This window comes from Capra hircus, chromosome 22, assembly GCF_001704415.2.
Source record: "Capra hircus breed San Clemente chromosome 22, ASM170441v1, whole genome shotgun sequence".
In the NCBI taxonomy this organism is placed as follows: domain Eukaryota; kingdom Metazoa; phylum Chordata; class Mammalia; order Artiodactyla; family Bovidae; genus Capra; species Capra hircus.
The window spans coordinates 42966825-42985904 of record NC_030829.1 but is presented as its reverse complement, the minus strand read 5'-3'; the positions used below and the strand labels follow the sequence as shown (position 1 = coordinate 42985904).

General features: G+C 45.7%; 1 protein-coding gene and 1 pseudogene across 6 annotated transcripts in view; one reads left to right on the top strand and one right to left on the bottom strand.

Moving 5' to 3' along the window:
* Positions 1-18778, top strand: part of ABHD6 (abhydrolase domain containing 6) — a 68285-nt gene extending 49507 nt beyond the window's left edge. For all 6 annotated transcript variants that reach the window (XM_005695792.3, XM_018038383.1, XM_018038382.1 and 3 more), the window contains 7 exons: positions 3235-3391; positions 4747-4860; positions 6202-6334; positions 9059-9216; positions 12493-12547; positions 12789-12889; positions 17683-18778. In XM_005695792.3, coding sequence (XP_005695849.1) covers positions 3235-3391; positions 4747-4860; positions 6202-6334; positions 9059-9216; positions 12493-12547; positions 12789-12889; positions 17683-17859 — 895 coding nt within the window. In that variant the 3' untranslated portion in view covers positions 17860-18778. The remainder of the gene's footprint in view (positions 1-3234; positions 3392-4746; positions 4861-6201; positions 6335-9058; positions 9217-12492; positions 12548-12788; positions 12890-17682) is intronic.
* On the bottom strand, positions 2397-2899 carry LOC106503420 (annotated as a pseudogene).

The following is a 19080-nucleotide window of genomic DNA, read 5'->3' as shown; positions in this document are numbered from 1 at the left end:
CATAGCAGTGTTATTCATAATTGCCAACAGAATAGAAATAATCCAAATGTCCATCAACTGATAAATGATAAACAAGATGTGTTATATACATACAGTGGGATATTATTCAACCTTACAAAGCAAAAAAATTCTGATGTAGTGCAGAAAATGGATGAACTTTGAAAGCATTATGCCAAGTGAAATAATCCAGTCACCAGAGAACAGATATTGTATGATTCCACTTATATGGCTGTTATGTGTTACAAAATTTTCCATGTTTTTCCCTTGAATTTTGGCAAATGGTATATTTGAAGAACAGAATCTTTTTTATATAATACTGAAACTGCCATTTATTGGCTACTTCCTGTGTGTTGGGCATTGAACAAAACTGTAACGGCTTATCTCATTAAAAAAATTTTTTTATTATCTCTTTTAGTCTTAACCATGTCCTCAGTAGAATGCAATAGTTTTCCATATTGTAGATGAGGAAATTTAGTTTCACGATCATATAGCCAAAAAATGAATGAGCTGGGATATAAATGAGTGAACAAATTCATGTTACTATGTCATGACTTAGAACTTTGAAATAAGCATATTTTGTCATAAAGAGAGGTGTTAAGCTAGCCAGTTTTATTGTATCTTTAATGTTTTGAGTAGGCAATATATTCATTGAAAAAGTACTAAAAAGAACATGATAAGTCTCCCTCCCACCATTATTCCCTCTCCACCTACCTGTCAAGAGTATTTCATACCTCCGCTCCAGATACTCATCTTAATAGCATCTTGTATATGATCCCATGCTTTTTGTATGCAAGTACAAGTAAGTATAAATATTTATCTTCCTCTCCCTCTCCCTTTATTTTATACAAAGGGTTTAAAGCTGATCCACTTAGGCTATTTGCTATTGCATATCTTGGCTACCTCTTTGGTACAAAGTATACCACTAAGTCAATCTCTGATTGAATTAATTATCTTGCATCTTGGAGGATTCTTCATATAGAGTGTTCAATTTCTTTAGATGGTAATTTCATATTGAAATCATTTCCAGGCCAAACTCCAGCACTGCCAAGTCTTATGTAACCCAGAGAAGCTGAGCTTTCAACCAACTGCCATATGTTGTCAGGAGTAAAACCAGAGAACAGATGAGATAATTCTTAAGAAACAAGTTCTTACTCCCAAAGTCTGTAGGAAAAATATATTTGGAGTGGAAGGCAGAGGAGGGCATATGACTTCTATTGAGCTTATGTACCATAGTGGAAATAATGTCTCTGCAAAATCAAATGTGTGTTACCATAAATTCTGCATCACAATGAAAATCCACACTTTTTTGTGGTTTAATTTTTTGTCGATTAAAATCCACTTCTTGAGAATAATCAGCTTCTTTGAAACCACAGTATCACTAAATATGAGAAAGATTCTGTTTGGCCAGCCCTGGTCTGTAAGTGATTCCCTGGACCCAGGAAAGGGACCAAGTTTCCTGAAGACAAGGGATAACACCCCAAAATATGGCCTCATCTTCCACTCCGCATTCATTGGCCAGGCAGCCATCAAAAGCAAAGGCCACGTGTCCCAATACCTGGGAGACAAATACTGTATCACCTTATAAACTGATTGCTTCTCTGAGGTGCCCTCAGCTGTATTTCTGGAGAAACTTCAAGAGCAAGTCGAGGAGCAGCTGTCCTTCTATGAGACTGAAGAGGTGCCCTGCAGGAATCTGGATGTTGTGATAGAGACAATTGTTCAGGCAGAGGAAGCTGATGCTGAGATTACTAGGGAGCTGGAGAAACAGGAGAAGAGATGCTTGAAGAAGAAAAAGAAGGGCTGGTTGCAGTTCCCCTCACATATTTGGAAAACTGCAGCAGTGCTCAGGAGGCGTGCCAGGAGACGAGCACAAGACCGAAGAAGAAGAAAGTGGAAGCCTCAGGAGGCCCGTCGGGAGACTAGAATGGAGGAGTCATCTGTGTCTTTCTCCAAACCCAAGAAAAAGAAATCCTCTTCCAAGGAGGAGCTGGTTAGTAGTGATCTTGAAGAGACAGCTGGCGGTGGAAGTCTTCCCAGAGGAAGAGATCTTTCCCAATAGAGGAACCAGTTAGTGACCCTGAAGGGTCAGGAAACAAGAGTATCCCCAAGAAAAAGGGGGAGATTCTCCTCCAGGGAGGAACTGTAACCAGTGGACTGAAGAGGCTGCTGCCAGCAAGAGCATCAGCTGCAAGGGATGAGAAAATTCCTAAGAGCTGTCCCAGGAAGACTAGACTGGATGTTTCACCAAAAAGTCAGGCCCATGGAGCTGTTTCACAACCCATCCCCTGTGTCCCAGTGAAAACAAATTTCCAAGAATAGATAAATAAATAAGGCTAAGACTCAAATGCAGAGATTTTGTTGGTTGAAATCAGCTTGCTCAGATAGAATCACAAACAGGCAAATGTGTTTCTCACAGAGAGGCAGTCACTGGAATCACTCAAGGCGACAGCTGTGAGGTGTGTGGAGTCCTGAGACAACAAGGAATTCAGACATCTCCCGGTCAGTCTCCGGTTGTCCTCTCTTCCCATGCAGGGATGTGTGGGTGTGGAGTAACCCCTCCACCAGGAATGGCAGCCTTGATGACAGAGTCTGATTCCTCATCTCCACAAATAAATAGCAAGTTGCAGGTGACAAGAGGGAACACACTTTCTCTTTAAGTCTTTTGATGCATTTCCTACCAATTAAAGTACCTCTGTGGTAAGGTCTTCCAGGCCAGCTGCACTGCGCCCTGCGGCACTCAGGCCCGCAGGTCCACGGCTGCTCGGCCCAGATTTCAGGCATCAGTGAACATGGCCCACCAGGAGCTGCCAGCCGGCTCTCCGCAAGGGGAAACCACCTTTGTCTTGGCCTCTCCAGAGTCCTTCCCAGCCCTACCACCAGCCGTTTTGAATTCTCCTGAAACTCAACTGAGCCCTACCACCAGCCTTCTTTGCCCTGCGATTCAAACTACTAAAAATACTTATTAACAGAGGGTTATTGCATGTCATGCTTCTTAAGAAAATGTCCCCTTTTCCCTTTCTGATAGTGTGCTTAGAAACATTTATACCAGAGTATTCACGTAAGGTACTTTCTGGAATGGCCTGACTTAGTGGTCCTCAAGGGTGACTGTGTAGAGGACGAGGGCTGGGAGAATCGTTGCTCTTACTTCGAAGTAAAGCTGTACAGAGTCCGCCTCCCGAAGCTGGTTCTCTGGCGCTCGCTGACTTTGATTTTGCCTGTGTTTTCCGTCCCCAGGTACTGGCGGAGGACGCTGGGCATGCAGGTCCGCTATGTGCGCCACGGAGACTATCAGTTCTGCTACTCCTTCCGAGGCAGGCCTGGCCACAAACCTTCCATCCTCATGCTCCACGGGTTCTCTGCCCACAAGGACATGTGGCTCAGCATGGTCAAGGTGGGGTGCTAGAGCCCTCCCTCCTCAGTGGGTGTCACTCTGTAAAAAAAAAGAAGAGAGGGGGTTCTACTTGAATATGATGTCATCAGGAGTGGTAGAAAGCAGAGGGAACCTGGTATAATGGCTCAAAGCACCCTAAACTAGTGTAGTATATTATTCAGATCCTTTTATCAGACAGAACTTACTGAGCTGATGTTATTTATAAAATCAGTGCCTCACCAACGATTTTACCTTATGACTATTTCTTTGGAAAGTTTCTGATACTCTGCTTCATATTCGGACTGTCATGACTATCAAAGGCCAGGTTTTGAAAAGTCATTTCTGTATACTCCAAGATTCCCCTCTTCTTCCCTTCTCTGCTTCTCCTTCTCTCTCCCCAACTCCTCTTCCTCTCTTCCTTCCATTTCTGCTTTCTCTTTTCCTTAGCCCTTTAGAGAAGCAGTCTTGATCTGACAGCTTTCTGGGATGGTTTCTCAAATCACTCACTTTCTGTCCTGGTTTATTTGGTTGTGTCAGCTTGCTTTAGTTGGTAAAAGTGAACAGCTGGTAAAGATAGGGGCTGGGAGAGGTCTGGCAGAGAAGGACCCCAGGCTCCCACCTCAAGCAGGACCTGACTAATCCCAAGCATGCTCTACATTAGGACGAAAAGGCTCACACATCCCCTAGATTCTTATTTCCAGAGTTCAGTATGAGGACAGTCATTGTGCTTTAATGAACCTCTGACTTCCTCTTCATCTTTCATATAACTGGTTAGTTGTTTATTGATAGCTGATATATCTCAAATTCCTGGTTAAATGTGGCATATATTTAAATGGAAGAAGGTGTTTAGGATAAAAATACCTGAGGAATTAGGTCTTAATGTAAAAAAAAAAAAAAGAGTTAAGATCATAGGGCGATCAGACATGATTCTTAGGAGAAGTGTTACTGTTGTGGGCTCTGGAGCTGACCGGGGCTCTGGGAGAACAGAATCACCCAGTGTATTAATGGTTGCAAGTTGGTGGCTGCGAGACTGGGATAAGCATAGAAGGGAGGAGGGAAAGAAGGAAGCAGGGCCTGCCAACTGGTGTCAGGAAAGAGCGAAGGATGCAAGCTGCTCCCCGACCTCTGCTCTCCCCTTTCCAGTCATCCCGAGGCCTCTCACATTAGACTGAGGGGGCTTCTGCTCTCTGGAAGGTTCCTGGCAGTGTTTATTCATGTCAGATGTTACTAGGGGAAGACACGGAATGGTTTAGGTTCCTTCCTCCCCAGTGGGGAGGCTGTCCAGGTCACTTGGTAAGTTGGGGGAGCCTCCCCAGAAACATGGGCAGACATGTTCTGACACCACATTCTGACTCTCTGGGCCTGTGTGTCCGCAGTTCCTCCCGAAGAACCTGCACCTGGTCTGTGTGGACATGCCAGGGCATGAGGGCACCACCCGCTCCTCACTGGATGACCTGTCCATAGATGGGCAAGTCAAGAGGATACACCAGGTAAGCAGGGAGGCTCCACCAAAAAACTGCCCAGGTGGGTCTTGCCCACCGTTGCATCCTCAAGTCTGAAGAACAGTCAACACGGGTTCTGTTTCGACTCATAATTGCAAACAAAATGGCAGCAGCCCAGTGGTATCCTCGGTCAGCTGTAGAGGGCCAGGGGTTATTGCTGACTTCTTTAAACGTATTATAACTGTTTCTGGAGAAATACAGTCTCATTTTCTCAACTCTTCAAAAAGGGAGTTTAGAATTCCTCAAGACCGTTTATTTTTTTAGAGTGTATTTTTTTGGTTACCAGCTGCTTGATGACGGTAACAGCATGTCTGCCTAGTTGTGGAGGATGGGGAGGGTGATCTTTTCATTTTGTTCTGATTTAGTATCTTTCTTCAGCCCTGTATGACTGAGCTTTCAAAGTCATGGGGCTCATGAACCATTTCAAAATTTAATGGTTCATACTCTTCAGGTTGACATTAAATATTTTCTCCATTCAAGGATGTTTATTTAATGTCTGCCCCTCTCCTCTCTTTAAACTGTGTATTATTTGGAAGCAAGGAACCTTGTTTCTTTGACCTTTCGCTGTATCCTGAGCAGCTGACCATGGTTGCTTGTACATAATAGATACCCAATAAATATTTTTTAGATGAATGGGTAGATGTAGGGGATAGTTGGTTGAATGGTTGGATAGAGGGAAAGTTGGATGGATGGTTGGATGAATGGTCGAATGGTTGAATAGATGAATGGATAGTTATATGAATGGCTGTTTGGATGGTTGAGTAGATGGATGGGTGGATAGCTGTATGAATGGATGGGTGAATGGTCGGGTAGACAGATGGATAGATAGTTACATTAATGGATGTTTAGATGGATGGGAAGTGCTGTAAATTATAGCCAGTCAGCAAACTATGGCCTGTGGGCTTCATTTGATCTGCCACTAAGCTGTTTATTGGAAGACAGCCACAGTCACCCGTTTACATGTTGTCTTTAGCTGCTTTTGTGCTACAGCAGGAGAGTTGAATAGTTGCAGCAGAGATAATAGGCACACAGAGCAGAAAATATTTACTCTTGGGATCTTTATTTTAAAAATTTGCTGCCTCATGAATTTGAGGGATCTTTGTTGATTTTATACTTACAAACAACCCCTCAATAACCTATGTGAGGTAAAGAAAAGTACATGCATATAACAGGGCTCATCTGGATAATCTAGTAGATTTCAGATCCCCTTTCATCAATAGCCCTTTTCTGCTTGTCCCCATAGGAAGTACAAAAGTTTTCAACTCTGGAATCCCCATTGTCATTGTCCACAGTTGTATAACCAAGCCCCTTTCTCATTTCCCTTTCTAGTTTGTAGAATGCCTCAAGCTGAACAAAAAGCCCTTCCACCTGGTAGGCACCTCCATGGGCGGCCACGTGGCTGGGGTGTATGCTGCTTACTACCCGTCAGATGTCTGCAGCCTGTCCCTTGTGTGCCCTGCTGGTGAGTTGTAAGACTCAGATCACCCTGTGAGTGATGTGGATGCAGCGGGACCTGAATCTCTGAAGAAGTCAATGGCGGTTTCTGCTGTGACTGTCTTTTCAGAATCATCTTTTTGACAATATTGTAGAGATACTAAAAAAAGATTGCCTTAGTGGTACAATCAAGCAATAGTTACATAACCATAATTATAACTATATTGAGCTTTAAAATATAGAGCCAGCTTTGTCCCACAAAGAATCAGAGGTGGTTATTTAAAAAGTGTATAAAACTTCACAGCATGTAAATACTTTGAAGTATAATGATAATATTAACGTCTAACATTTATTGAATTTTTATGAGCTAAACTCTATATGGATTTAATCCTTGCCATAACCTTGTGAGGTGAAAGTACTGTTATTATGTGTCTTTCTTTTTTGGCTGAAAACTCAGAGATCTTTTTTCATTGCAAGATTTTTTTTTTTAAATCAACAAACTTTGGTGTCTGATCTTAAATGCGTTCATGTCTACTTGAGCTGTAACATGTCTTCAGAAATTATGATCTGAAGTTGGATTTTTAAAAAAAATTTTAAAATATGGAACACTTCATGAATTTGCATGTCATCCTTGCACAAGAGCTATGCTGATCTGAATCTGTATTGTTCCAGTTTTAGCATATATGCTACTGAGACTAAGACTAAAATTGGATTTAAAACTTACATACATATATATGTATATAAATCTTCATACTTGAATTTATAGCATGTTAGTAAGAAAGATGTTTCTTTCTTTTTCCTTCTCTTGCTTCTCTCTTCATCCCTGGTAATTTACTGGAGTATGGTTTACACATAGTAAATTGTCCAGATTTTCAGTACCTATCTCAGTGGCTTTTTACATATGTAATTATTATCCAGATAAGGATAGTATGCCCATTTTATAGGTACACATTATGTTAGTGCTGGAGCCAGGGTAGCTAAGCTATCTGACTCCAGAACCCAAGCTGTGGCTTTTGGAGAAGTCCTTTCATATTCACTGCCTCTTTTGTATGACTCATATCCATTACCTTCTTTACCCTCTAGAACCCGACCATGAACTGAGCTTGTGCACCTTCTACTGAAACATAACTAGATTTATCTTTGAAACCTTTCAACTCATTCAGAAAGTTAAGTTTTCAGGTCTGTTAAGCTCGTTGAAATTGAAGGCAAGTTCCCAAAGGGTTTTCCTTTTCCCAAGCACTGTGTCTGAACTCATTTGATCTTATAATGATACAGTCTAAGAATTGGAGGGGACTTACCAAGTGGTCCAGGGGTTAAGACTCTGTGCTCCCAAAGCAGAGGGCGTGGGTTCAATCCCTGGTTGGGAAACTAAGATCCCGTATGTTGCACAACTCAGCCAAGAAAAAACGAAGAATTGGAGCCCCTCTGGAATGTTATTAGATTTTAAATCACTTATGGAAGGTCAGCTCTAACTGACTAACTGATTTTTTTTAGTGTATATTCATTTGCCCAGACAAGAGTTTTATACCTGAGTTTCCATTAGAAAGTTAGAATTGAATTTGTTTGTATGCAAAAATGAAAAGATACACTTTTTTTTATTACTTTGAAATAATTTTAAATTTATAGAAATGTTGCAAAGATAGTACCCTTCACCCAGTTCTCTCCTTTAACAGCTCACATAGCTCAGCAAATTTGTCACAACCAGGAAACCAACATGGGTGTATTACTATTAACTAAAATCAGGCTTTATTTAGATTCATTAGTTTTTCTACAATTGTCCTTTTCTGTTGCAGGATCCAATTCAGGATATACCACATGACATTTAGTTTAGGATTATTTTTAAAGCAAAAAGAAACAGATCATGTAATCTGTCCGTGGCATCATGAGAGCTGCATGGTACGCACGTTAGATTTAGAGGAGTTGCTGAATACAGGAGAATTATGAATTTCTGTAGCACAGTGTGGCTTCCACTGCCTCTCTTTCTAAGCTCTAGCTCTTCAGCTAAGTTAAACACCTAGAAACTTGCTCAGTGTTGGAAATGAAATTAGTTTTACGCCCCTTCATACACCAGCTTGTGTAAACTCTCATGTCCTGCGTCAGGTGATAGAAAATAATGGTCAGTCTCAAGGCTCTTCCAGCTCAGGATTGCCTAATGGTCCCCTGGAGGAAGAAGGACTGTGTAGAGGGCAGTCCTGCCCTCCTGCCCCAACGTGTGGGACAGCTCCAAAGGGGACTCACTCTCGCTGCATCCTGTGTGCTGACCCCAAGTAAGAGATTATTCAGTGGGTCCAGGCTGAAGGACAGAGCACTCAGTCAGTCCACTCTAGCCATGGGTTCCACCAGGTCTCCTCTCAGCCCATACAGAAGTGTGAGGGGGCCTCAGGCAGGGTGTCTCCTAGACTCTCAGACTCTTCTTCATTTCAGTCCTACGGCTCAATCCCCTGGCAGCTTAAGTGCAGATTCTGATGTAAAGAGACTTAGGGGAGGGGCTGAGGTGCTGCGTTTTTTATGCGCTCCCAGTTTGCGTAGCCAGTCCGTAAGATGTTCTGAAGAAAAAAATTTTTTTCCTATGTTTCTCAAATTGTGGTTTTGCCTTTGAGCAAGGATGCCAGTACCAATTAAAAAGAAATCTACCAGTGGAAAACACCTAAGATACGTTAGGTCTGGGCTGATTTTGGAAGTTCTGTATATAAAATGGGGTTTGGTAAGAAGGTAGATATATTGCCAAACTGTTTTGATTTGAATCCCCCAGGTCTGCAGTACTCAACTGATAATAAATTTGTGCAACGGCTCAAAGAACTGCAGGAGTCGGCCGCCGTAGAGAAGATTCCCTTGATCCCGACCACCCCGGAGGAGATGAGTGAGATGCTGCAGCTCTGCTCCTACGTGCGCTTCAAGGTGCCCCAGCAGGTACCGTGGCCTCCACAGCAGCGTGCCTGCCTCTGCTCTGCTCAGGTGGCCAGGGCTAGCTTCCCCGCCACGTTCCCTCCTTGTCCTCAGCTTTCATTCATTCAGCAAGTGCCATGCCTGTGATGTATCCAGCACTGTGCTTGGGCACCCTGGGGAAGAAATGAGACAGAAGGCCAGGAGGAGAAGCAGTCAGTTAACAAGACAGATAATTTCACATTGTAGTAAGTTTTCTAGAGGAAATGAAGATAGTGCTGTGCTTGAAAACAGAGAGGCTGGAGAAACTTTGATAAGGCTCTGTAAGAAAACAGCCTGAGCAGGGATGCATAAAACAGTTCAAGTTCAAGATGTTGGAAGGAGAGGCCAGGGTGACTGGAGCCCAGAGTGTGAGGGAAAGAATGGGTTGAGGTGAGGTTGGAATAGGACGCAAGGGCTGAGTCAAAGATTCTCATTTAAAAAGAAAAAAGTTTCAGGGCCCTTTTAACACCCTTAAGAATTATTGAGAACCCCAAAGAGCTTCTTTTTATGAAAGCTGTAACTATTGATGTGTAGCATATTAGAAATTAAACCCCAGGAGAACTTAAAATACAAGAATACACAAGTACTCATTTCATTAGCTATCAGAATGGTGACATTATCCATCATTCTATAGACTCTGAAAATCAGCATGCTTTTGAGAGAATCATAGTGAAAAAGGCAAGCAACATTTAGTGTGATTATGAAAATAGTTTGATGTCTTATAATCCCAAGAACCACTTTGAGAACCACTAGGCTGGATCATGTAGAACTTTTAAGAGATTATGGGAAGGAGACTGGAGTTCTTCTAAATTCAGTAGGAGAAGCACTCAAGAGTTGTAGGGGAACACAGACAGAAACGGAGAAGCCCGTCAGTGTGCTGTATTACTCCAGGATGAGGGTGTAGACGGGATAGTAGTAGTGGAGAATGAGATCCGAGAAGCTTTGGAAAGAAGGAGGTAGGACTTACTGGCCAGTGGGAAGTGGAAGATGAGAGAATGTGAGTCACAGGTGACTTCTGATACTTTAGTTGGATAAAGGTAGTGTTTTCTTCCTCTTTTTAAAAATTTTTTTATTTTCCGGCCACGCTGCATGGCACGCAGGATGCTCGTTCCCCAACTAGGGATCGAACTTGTGCTCCGTGCAGTGGAGACATGGAGTCTTAACCACTGGACTGCTAGGGAAGTCCCAAGGTAGTGTTTTCTGAGTAGGGGAAGGGGAGGGAGGGTGGGTTTGGGGCATCAGCTAAGAGCTCCATTTTGGATGTGTTAAGTTCAAGTTCCCTGAGACACCATCACGTGCAGGTGTCATGTAGACAGAAATACGAGCGGAGCTGAGGGAAGTCTGGCCTGGGCTGTGTAATTAGAGCCATCAGCCAAGGATGGTATTAAAAGTCATGGGTCTAAATGAGGTTGTGCGGGAGATAGTGTGGGGAACCGAGAGTCCATGAGTGAGACCTCCCAGCAGCACATTCTCTCGCTCTGTCTCAGGAGCTGGACGCTGCCTGGGGGTGGGCTAGGTTCTCCTGGGAGGTGAGAGAATGGGTTCTGTGCAGAGGTCCTGAACATGACTCATTAATGGATGTGGCCCGTCTCTGAGGAAGCATCACAGAATCAGATTCTGTGGCATGTTCTGTCCATGAAGTTCTCTTTTCAGTCATGACTTTACATTGCTCCTCTCTCAGCACTGATCTCTTTCCAGAATAGAGTAACCAAGTAGGATTTTAGAAAATTCCATATTTTGAGTTGTCAGAGAAGTGCAGACACTGGGAGAAAAGAAATGCAGATCCCACAGTCTTTCCCTGGTAGGCAGGGAGGAGCCCCTAGGCACTCAGCCCATTGTGTCACGTTGTGTAATGACTGTGTTGGCTGGCTTGCGTCTTCCGTTCCTGCCTCTGTAAGAGCAAGGACTGTGTCTTTGGTTGTTCTCTTCCCAGCCTGTGGCAAAGTGCTTGCATGAGATAGGTCTTAGGTATAGAGTGGATGGATCAGTGGACGGGAGGCAGCCTGAACAACGCAGGGATGGAGAATGGATGTGTGGGTAGATGCAGGGTAGAAGGGTGCATGAATGGATGCATGTGCCTACATCACTGATTTAGGGGTGCAGAGAGATGGATGGCCGAACGCATGGATGGGTGGGAGGCTGTCTGGAAATGGCAGAGTCGGAGGGTGATGGATTGGTGGATGCAGGACAGATGGATGCATGGGTAGATGTATGCATATGTGACTCAGAGGTGCTGTGTGGGTGGGTGATGGATAGGTAGATGTCTGCATGAAGCAGGGATGGAGGATGGATGGGTAGCTGCAGGCTAAGTGGACACACGGATGGCCATGTGCATGTCTGAGAGATGCAGGATGGATGGATAGGCAGGGGTGCAGAGCAGAGGTGGGGGGTGGATGGGTGAATGCAAGATGGACAGATGCATGGGCACAGGGTAGATGGTAGAACAAAGGAAATATCTGATGCTGAGCGCAGTGTGTTGGACAGTTTGCCATTGGTCTCACCTCTGGGCTTCCACTTCCAGAAGAGTCAGATGCTCCAGCGGGTGGATTTCGTCCAGAGCAGTTATGACTGGGTCTTCCCACTTCAGTCAGTGCGCAGGACTCCTGAGAGGGTATTGAAGGGGTTCAGTCCATTCCTAGGGAAATGAGAGGAGTGACGGCTGCTAATGTGACCCCGGGCCCCTACCTCAAGAACCCTGAGGTTGGGGAGAGGCGGGCCCCAGCACCTCTCCGGGTCGGTCTCCCAGGTCCAGGAGCCCTGGCCTGTCGGCTTGTGCTGCAGCCCACAGCCCGCGTGTCACACGGTGAGCTCCGGACATCAAAAGCCTTCCCAGAACTTCCCCAGTGGTTGATTTCTTCACTGCTTAAGAGGCCCATCATCCCCAGCAGTTAATTTTTTTAAATAGACCTTGTTTTATATTGGGTATTACTGAGTAATTACTTGATATTATTTTCATTCTGATTATGTCTCAGGATAAGCAGAGAATTCCTCATAGGTGAAGCAGCTTACATGCCACAGGGGTCCTTTGGCTTCACAGATATTCCCAGAGTTCCTTCCTTATGAGAAAAAAAAAGCCTCTTATGAACCTAAGGCCCCATTACATTTGCATGGCCATCAAGGGAATTTGGAGACCAGGCCTTACAAACCTTGACAACGCCCGAAACTGCTGGTCTTTGATTTCCCCTCTTTGTCCCAGACCCTTCTGAGGCCTGAGGATACGAATCCTCCCTCGCCTTCTGACTTTGGGTTATTTATCCCTAGATCCTGCAGGGCCTTGTCGACGTCCGCATCCCTCACAACACCTTCTACCGAAAGCGTAAGTAGCCCTGTGTTGACCTCTGAGCCTGTGACACATCTTATGGGTGGCTGGCTCATCTTCCTTACATTTCTGAGACTTTGAGAGTTTTCTGGGACCCCTCAAGAAAGGCGCAGTGCCGTAGACTCAAAGACTCTATACCCAGTGTATATCCTATATATCCATATACACTATATATTTCCTGAACTTGGTGGTGTCCACAGCACAGCCCACACTCACTTTATTTTCCTTCCCTCCAAAGTGTTTTTGGAAATCGTCAGTGAGAAGTCGAGATACTCCCTCCATCAGAACATGGACAAGATTAAGGTCCCTACGCAGATAATCTGGGGGAAACAAGACCAGGTATGTGGCGTGCCCCGGGGCTGCGTGTGCCAGTTACAGCAGCCTCCAAGGACAGACTCGTGGTCCTTGATGAAGGGAGCCTGGCTGCTCTCTGATACCAGGGAGAGGTGGCGCACACCTGGTGCCAAGTGCCGGCATTCACAGGGAGTTGAGGGCAGTGACACTGACCTCTTAAAATGTGTGACAGTTTGAAAGCGTGCTTGTCAATTATCTTTCTCAAAGCCATATAGTCACATGGTACAGAAACCTTGAAAGAGTACAGAAGGGTGGATAAGAGTACTCTCAGTGTCTTTGACATCCTAGATCCCAGTTCCCATTTCTTCAAGGCAGCACTTACCGTTCGTGTGTGTTTCTTTTAAATTTTCTAAGGCAACGGTTTTTGCACACGCTTTTTCTAAACGGGCCAGATAGTAAATATTTGCAACTCTACGGGTGATAAGTTCCTGTTATATCTGTTCAGCTCTTCTGTTGTGATGGTGACATACAGAGCAAATGGCGGGCAGAGCTCCAGGGAGCCTGCAGTCACAAAGCAGGCAGGGGCTGTTGTTTGCCGGTTTCTATTCTAAGCATCTGTCAGCGTGCATAAGGAAGTGTTATGTATAAGATTTTCAAACATGCAGTATATACAGTTTCGCACATTAATTGCTTCATACATATGAGAAATAGGTACCTTGGAAATCATTTCATATCAGCTTGAAGAGATCCACACATTCTAGTGCTCTAAATATTTTATTTTAAAATAATGTCACATTTACAGGATAATTGTAAAAGTAGTACAGAGTACTCCTGTATCTACTTTACCTAGTTTCATCAGTTTTAACTGCTTGTTCAAAAATTCACGTGCTATAAGGTTTACCTTGTCGCACACCCCACTGCGGCCCAGGTGTAGAACGCTTCTGTCATCCTGTAAGTTCTCTCTTGCCCATTTGCAGTTCGTCTCCATTCCTGCCCCAGCACTGTTCAACCACTGACCTGCTTTCTGCTTCTGAAGTCTTGTCTACAATTCAGCTATCTGAAATTTTCATAACATGCTATTTTACAGTGGTAGTCTCTTGCATCTGGCTTCTTCCACTCAAGCGTGATGTTTCTGAGGGTCATCCGTATCGTCGCCTATGCCAACGAACTGTTCCTTTCTGTTGCTGAGCGTCATTCCATGATGTGTACGTGCCACGTCTTGCTTATTACCAACTTGTTAACATCTACCTCCTCATCTAGACAGATGTAGAAATATGTGTTTTGGGGCCCTTTGGAGTAAGCTGCTTACGTCATGTCCCTTTACCCCCAGTGCTTCAAGGGGTATTTACTGCAACCCAGAATATTATCTCACATGATCGCAGGACATCATCACACTTGGGACATGTAACATTGATGACATAGCTTTTAACTAACGTACAGTCCCTATTTCAGATGGATTCCTTGTTTCAGTGACGTCCTACGTAGACTGCTCCTCCTCCTGCCCCTGTAACCAGGATCACATACTGCGTGTCGTGTCTTTTTAGTTTCCTTTTATATAAAATGATGCCCTCTTTCAGCCTTTATCTTTCATAACACTGAGATATTTGAAAACTGTGGGCCCAATAACTGTGGGGGGGGCAGTTATTTTACAAAATGTTTCTCAGTTTGAGTTGATTGGCTGTTTCCTCATGATTAAATTTGGGATACATATCCCTGGCGGGAATATCTCATGGGTAGTAAGACTTCACATCCTCAGAAGCAGAATGACTTTCCTTCAGTGGTGGAATTTTTTAAACTGTTATTTATTTTGGGGGCTGCACCGTATGGCATGTGGGATCTTAGTTCCTCAACCAGGGATTGAAACTGTGCCCTAGGCAGTGGAAGCCTCTTAACCTCTGGCCTGCCTGGGACATCCCAGTGATGGGAATTTTGATTGATTGTGACATCTGATTTCTTATTTCTCCACTTGCAACTAATAAGGAGTCTGCGGGGAGGCACTTTGAGACCATGTGGATATCTTGGTCCTCATCAAATATTTCCCTCTAGATTTGCCATTCGTGAATGGTTGTTGTCCAAAACAAAATTTTATGTTCTTTTTGGGAGCTGCATAGTACTCCATCATCTGCTGCATTAGTGCCCTATTGATGGTCACTTAGGTCATTTTCAGTTTTTTGTCACTAAACCACACCTTGATGTGCATCGTTGTACATGTGTGTTTGCAGTGTGAGAGCATATCTGAAGGGTCAGTTCTTAGATGTGGAATAGCTCGATCAAAGGCTTTGTGCATTTTAAAATTTTGACAGGCTTTTTGACAGGCTTTGTCAGATGGCTCTGTTAGTTTGCTAGGCCTGCTGTAACAAAGTACCACAAATTGGGAGGCTTAAACAACAGAATTACGTTAGCTTCCAGTTCTGGCATACAGATACACTGGGGGCTTTCCTGGTGGCTCAGATGGTATAGAATCTGCCTGCAGTGCAGGAGAGCTGGGTTCAACCCCTGGGTCAGGTAGATCCCCTGGAGAAGGAAACGGCAACCCACTCCAGTATTCTTGCCTGGAGAACTCCAGGGACAGAGGAGCCTGGTGAGCTACAGTCCGTGGGGTCGCAAAGAGTTGGACATGACTGAGCGACTAACACTGTAACACCAGTTCTGGAGACTATGAGTCCAAGACCCAGGCCGCAGCAGACTGGTTCCTTGTGGGAGCTGGGAAGCAGAGCCCGTTCCCTGCCGTTCCCTGAGCTCCTGGGGTTTGCTGGTGCGCTTTGGGGTTCCGTGCCTCACCCTGACCTCTGCCTTCACCTTCACATGGTGTCGTCGCGGTGCCTGTGCACCTCTGGGTTTAAACCTCTCATTTTTGTAAGACGCCAGTTATGATAGATTAGGGGTCCACGTACTAGATTAGGAGTTCACCCTGCTCCAGTATGACGTCATCCTAACTAATTATGGCCACGATGACCCTGTTTCCTACTAAAGTCACATTTTGTTAGAACTTGAGCATATGAATTTGGGGAGGGGGCACAATCCATCCATAATAAACCTGCCAATGAAATACTGACTTACACTTCAGAAACTCCCCTTTTTGTTTGCAGCCGTTCTTTAGAAATCATATCTTACTGAATGTTCTTGAAAACTTTAAAACAAGAGGTGGTGGTGGGAAATGGAGCCTTTATAAGGCCTGCAGGCAGACAGAATTACAGTGTCTGTCAAAGGGTATCTGGTCGTCTCACGCTGTTGACCGTCGTGAGAAGGGAAATGGGAGCAGAGCTATCCCTGTTGAGAGAGCGCCCCTGTGGACACTGAGGTGAAAGCCACCATTGTGAGCCCTGGGCAGACTGCACATGCCCACCATGTGTGTGATGTGAACACAGGCAGGAAGTCAGGCTGCACCTCAACTGCCCAGGACTGTGGGAGGCCCAGGAGAGGAGACTGGGGAGAGGCCAGGTCTGTGCCCCTGGTGCAGGGGGCAGGAAGGGCGGAGGCGCCGGTGTGCAGCCATCTCAACATCAGCCAGGCACCCGAGAATGCCCAGCACGGGAACCAGGGCATCAGGAGGAGGGAGGACTCATGTGCCCCCTTCACAGCAGCCGAGGCACTGAAAGCAGCTTTGTGGACGCCTGAGCAGAGACGCGGGACCCAGGCAGGGCCAGCAGGCGGTCATTCAGTCAGAAACCAGAGCTGGGACAATGACGGCCTTTCTTCATCTCAAATCCCCAAGGTGACGTGGGCTCTCAGGGACCAGCAGGGAGAGGCGAGATCGCGTCACGCTCCCCGTCAGCTGTTTCTTCTTGTGTTTTCTCAGCCCAGGGTGCCCTGTGCTCTGCTCACCCTACTTCCTGGTGGGCAGCAAATCTTGGTATTACCAGTCTGGGTTAAGGAGAATAAAGCTCAAAAGCAGACAGTGCTCGAATTTGTTGGGATTTTGCTTTCGGCGTTAAGGCCGGAGTGGAGGGGCCGCCTTGTCTGGTTTTGGGGGGTGAGGTGAAGCCGAAAGCGGTGAAGCGAAGGGGGTGAATATAAATCTGACCCTGAAGGAGGAGAAAGTCAGTTGACTGAGTTGGGGTAATAGCAAGGTGTAACCCAGGTGAAAATGAAAGGGAGTTTGAAAACCTGGGAAAGTGGTGGGCTTCACGTGGGAAAAACGTTGGCTGTTATTCACACACTTCAGGGTCTGAGGTCACACAGCTCGGGGATCCCCTGAGGGCCTTCAGGACCTAGTTCTCTGGTTTGTGATAATTCGTGTCTGCCTCTTGCATCTGTCCTGTGTGGCCTCCCCACAGCTTGGCCTCCCCTGGACCAGCTACAGGGTGCACTCTCCTGGCCTAGCCTGATCATGTGTCTGTCCTTAACACAGCCCCAAGGCTCCCCACTGCACTCAGACTGAGACTCGACTCCCAGCACGGTCAGATGTACAGATCCACCCTCCCCACTCACACGGCTGTCCCTTGCACGCGCCATCCTCCCACCCTTGTGCTGTCCCTCTTCCACAATCCCCCTCCCCCGTGGCTCCTCAGCTCCCAGGATCCTTTCCCATCAGAGTCTTCCCCACCTCGCGCTGCACTTGTCTGCGTTCCAGTCTGGCTTCCCCACCATACCAGGGCATCCTCAGGGCAGGGCCTGTGTTTCCAGTGCAGTAACACTGCAGCAGCATACCTCCTGCCACCGAGCTGCAGAGTAAAACGTGAGGCACGTGGTTACTTCCATCAGAGAGCCACAAGCCCCAACACCAAAGTGACTTGGTTCTAAAAATCACCCCTGCCAGGTCTGGACGGGAGTTCTGTCCCCGGAGTGCGTTTGGGCGCCTGAACCCTTTCCATTTAGTTTCCTCTCTCGTCCCGCAGGTGCTCGATGTGTCCGGGGCAGACATGTTGGCCAAGTCAATCACCAACTCCCAGGTGGAGCTCCTGGAAAACTGTGGGCACTCGGTGGTGATGGAGAGGCCCAGGAAGACAGCCAAGCTCCTTGTCGACTTCTTAGCTTCTGTACACAACACAGACAACAGCAAGAAGCTGGACTGAGGCCCCAGCTGCAGCCTGAGCTCCACACCCAGCCTCTACTCCTGTCTCTAGAACCTGACGCAGCCACCACTTCTCAGGGACCCTGCCCCAAATGCGGAGGGAGCACCCCTGTCCCTGAGGAAGCCAACCCCCGCTCCAGCCCTGGCCTCTATAGATCCACAGAGCCTCAGGGGCCATGAAGAAATCTCCCAGATGTTTTTTTCACAAAATGCAAATTCACATGGAACAACATAAGAAAACCCATCCATGAAATCTACCCGGAAGTCTTCACATTCCTGTTGCAGAATGCCCACATTGGACCACTGAGGACATTTCCTTTAAGATGTTCCTCACAGACTGAGATTCCAGGTGTTTCTGTTGCTTCAGACATTCTCCCGTGCATAGTCAGTAGCTGTTTTAGGAGCATTAGCCCCCCTTCACCAAGCCCCTTGTTTATGTCTGATTTAAGTTTTGTGTGCCATATGTGACTGCCGCCTGTCAACTGCAGGACCGTGGAGGAACATGGCAGGCTGGAGGAAATATACACGCAGAAGACACGGTCCGCCTCAGCCAGCTTGCAGAGCAGCAGAGAACACAGGTGGCTGATTTGACCGGCACCCTGTGTCAGCTGATGTCCCCCGTGATCCTGGGTGGTGCAGTACAAAGAACCCTGGCAGCGTGGGTTTCCTGGGAATAGTTTATTATTAAAAAAAAAAGACTAATAAAGCAATAATATTCTAGACATCTATCTAAATAATCAGACTCGGGTTCCACTCCAAAGCACCTCTTTTCTATCTTGCTGTGCTACTGAAAAACCTTTGGATGTTTGTTAATGAATTCTGTGAATTCTGTGAACAATAATGTAATTGAAAATAAATCTAAACTGCTGTAAAAGTGACCATAATGACATGAAATAAATGTAATAAGTCTAGATCAGCAACATGCAAGTGGTTTCTGTTTCTAAGCTCTTCATGAAGGGTAGTGTTGGCAGATTTTCTGTCAACTTTAAGATGTGTTTCTTGTTTGCTTTCTCAAAATTATTTATGTATTTATTTTTGAAGTGTTTTTACTTTTTGTTTAGCTGCTTCAGGTCTTAGTTTCACGCAGAGTCTTTCTGGTTGTGGCCTGTGAACTCCTAGTTGCAGCATGTGGGGCTAGTTCCCTGACCACGGGGGATAGAACACGGGCCCCCTGCATTGGAATCTGGGAGGCTTAGCCACTGGACCACCAGGGGAATCCCCA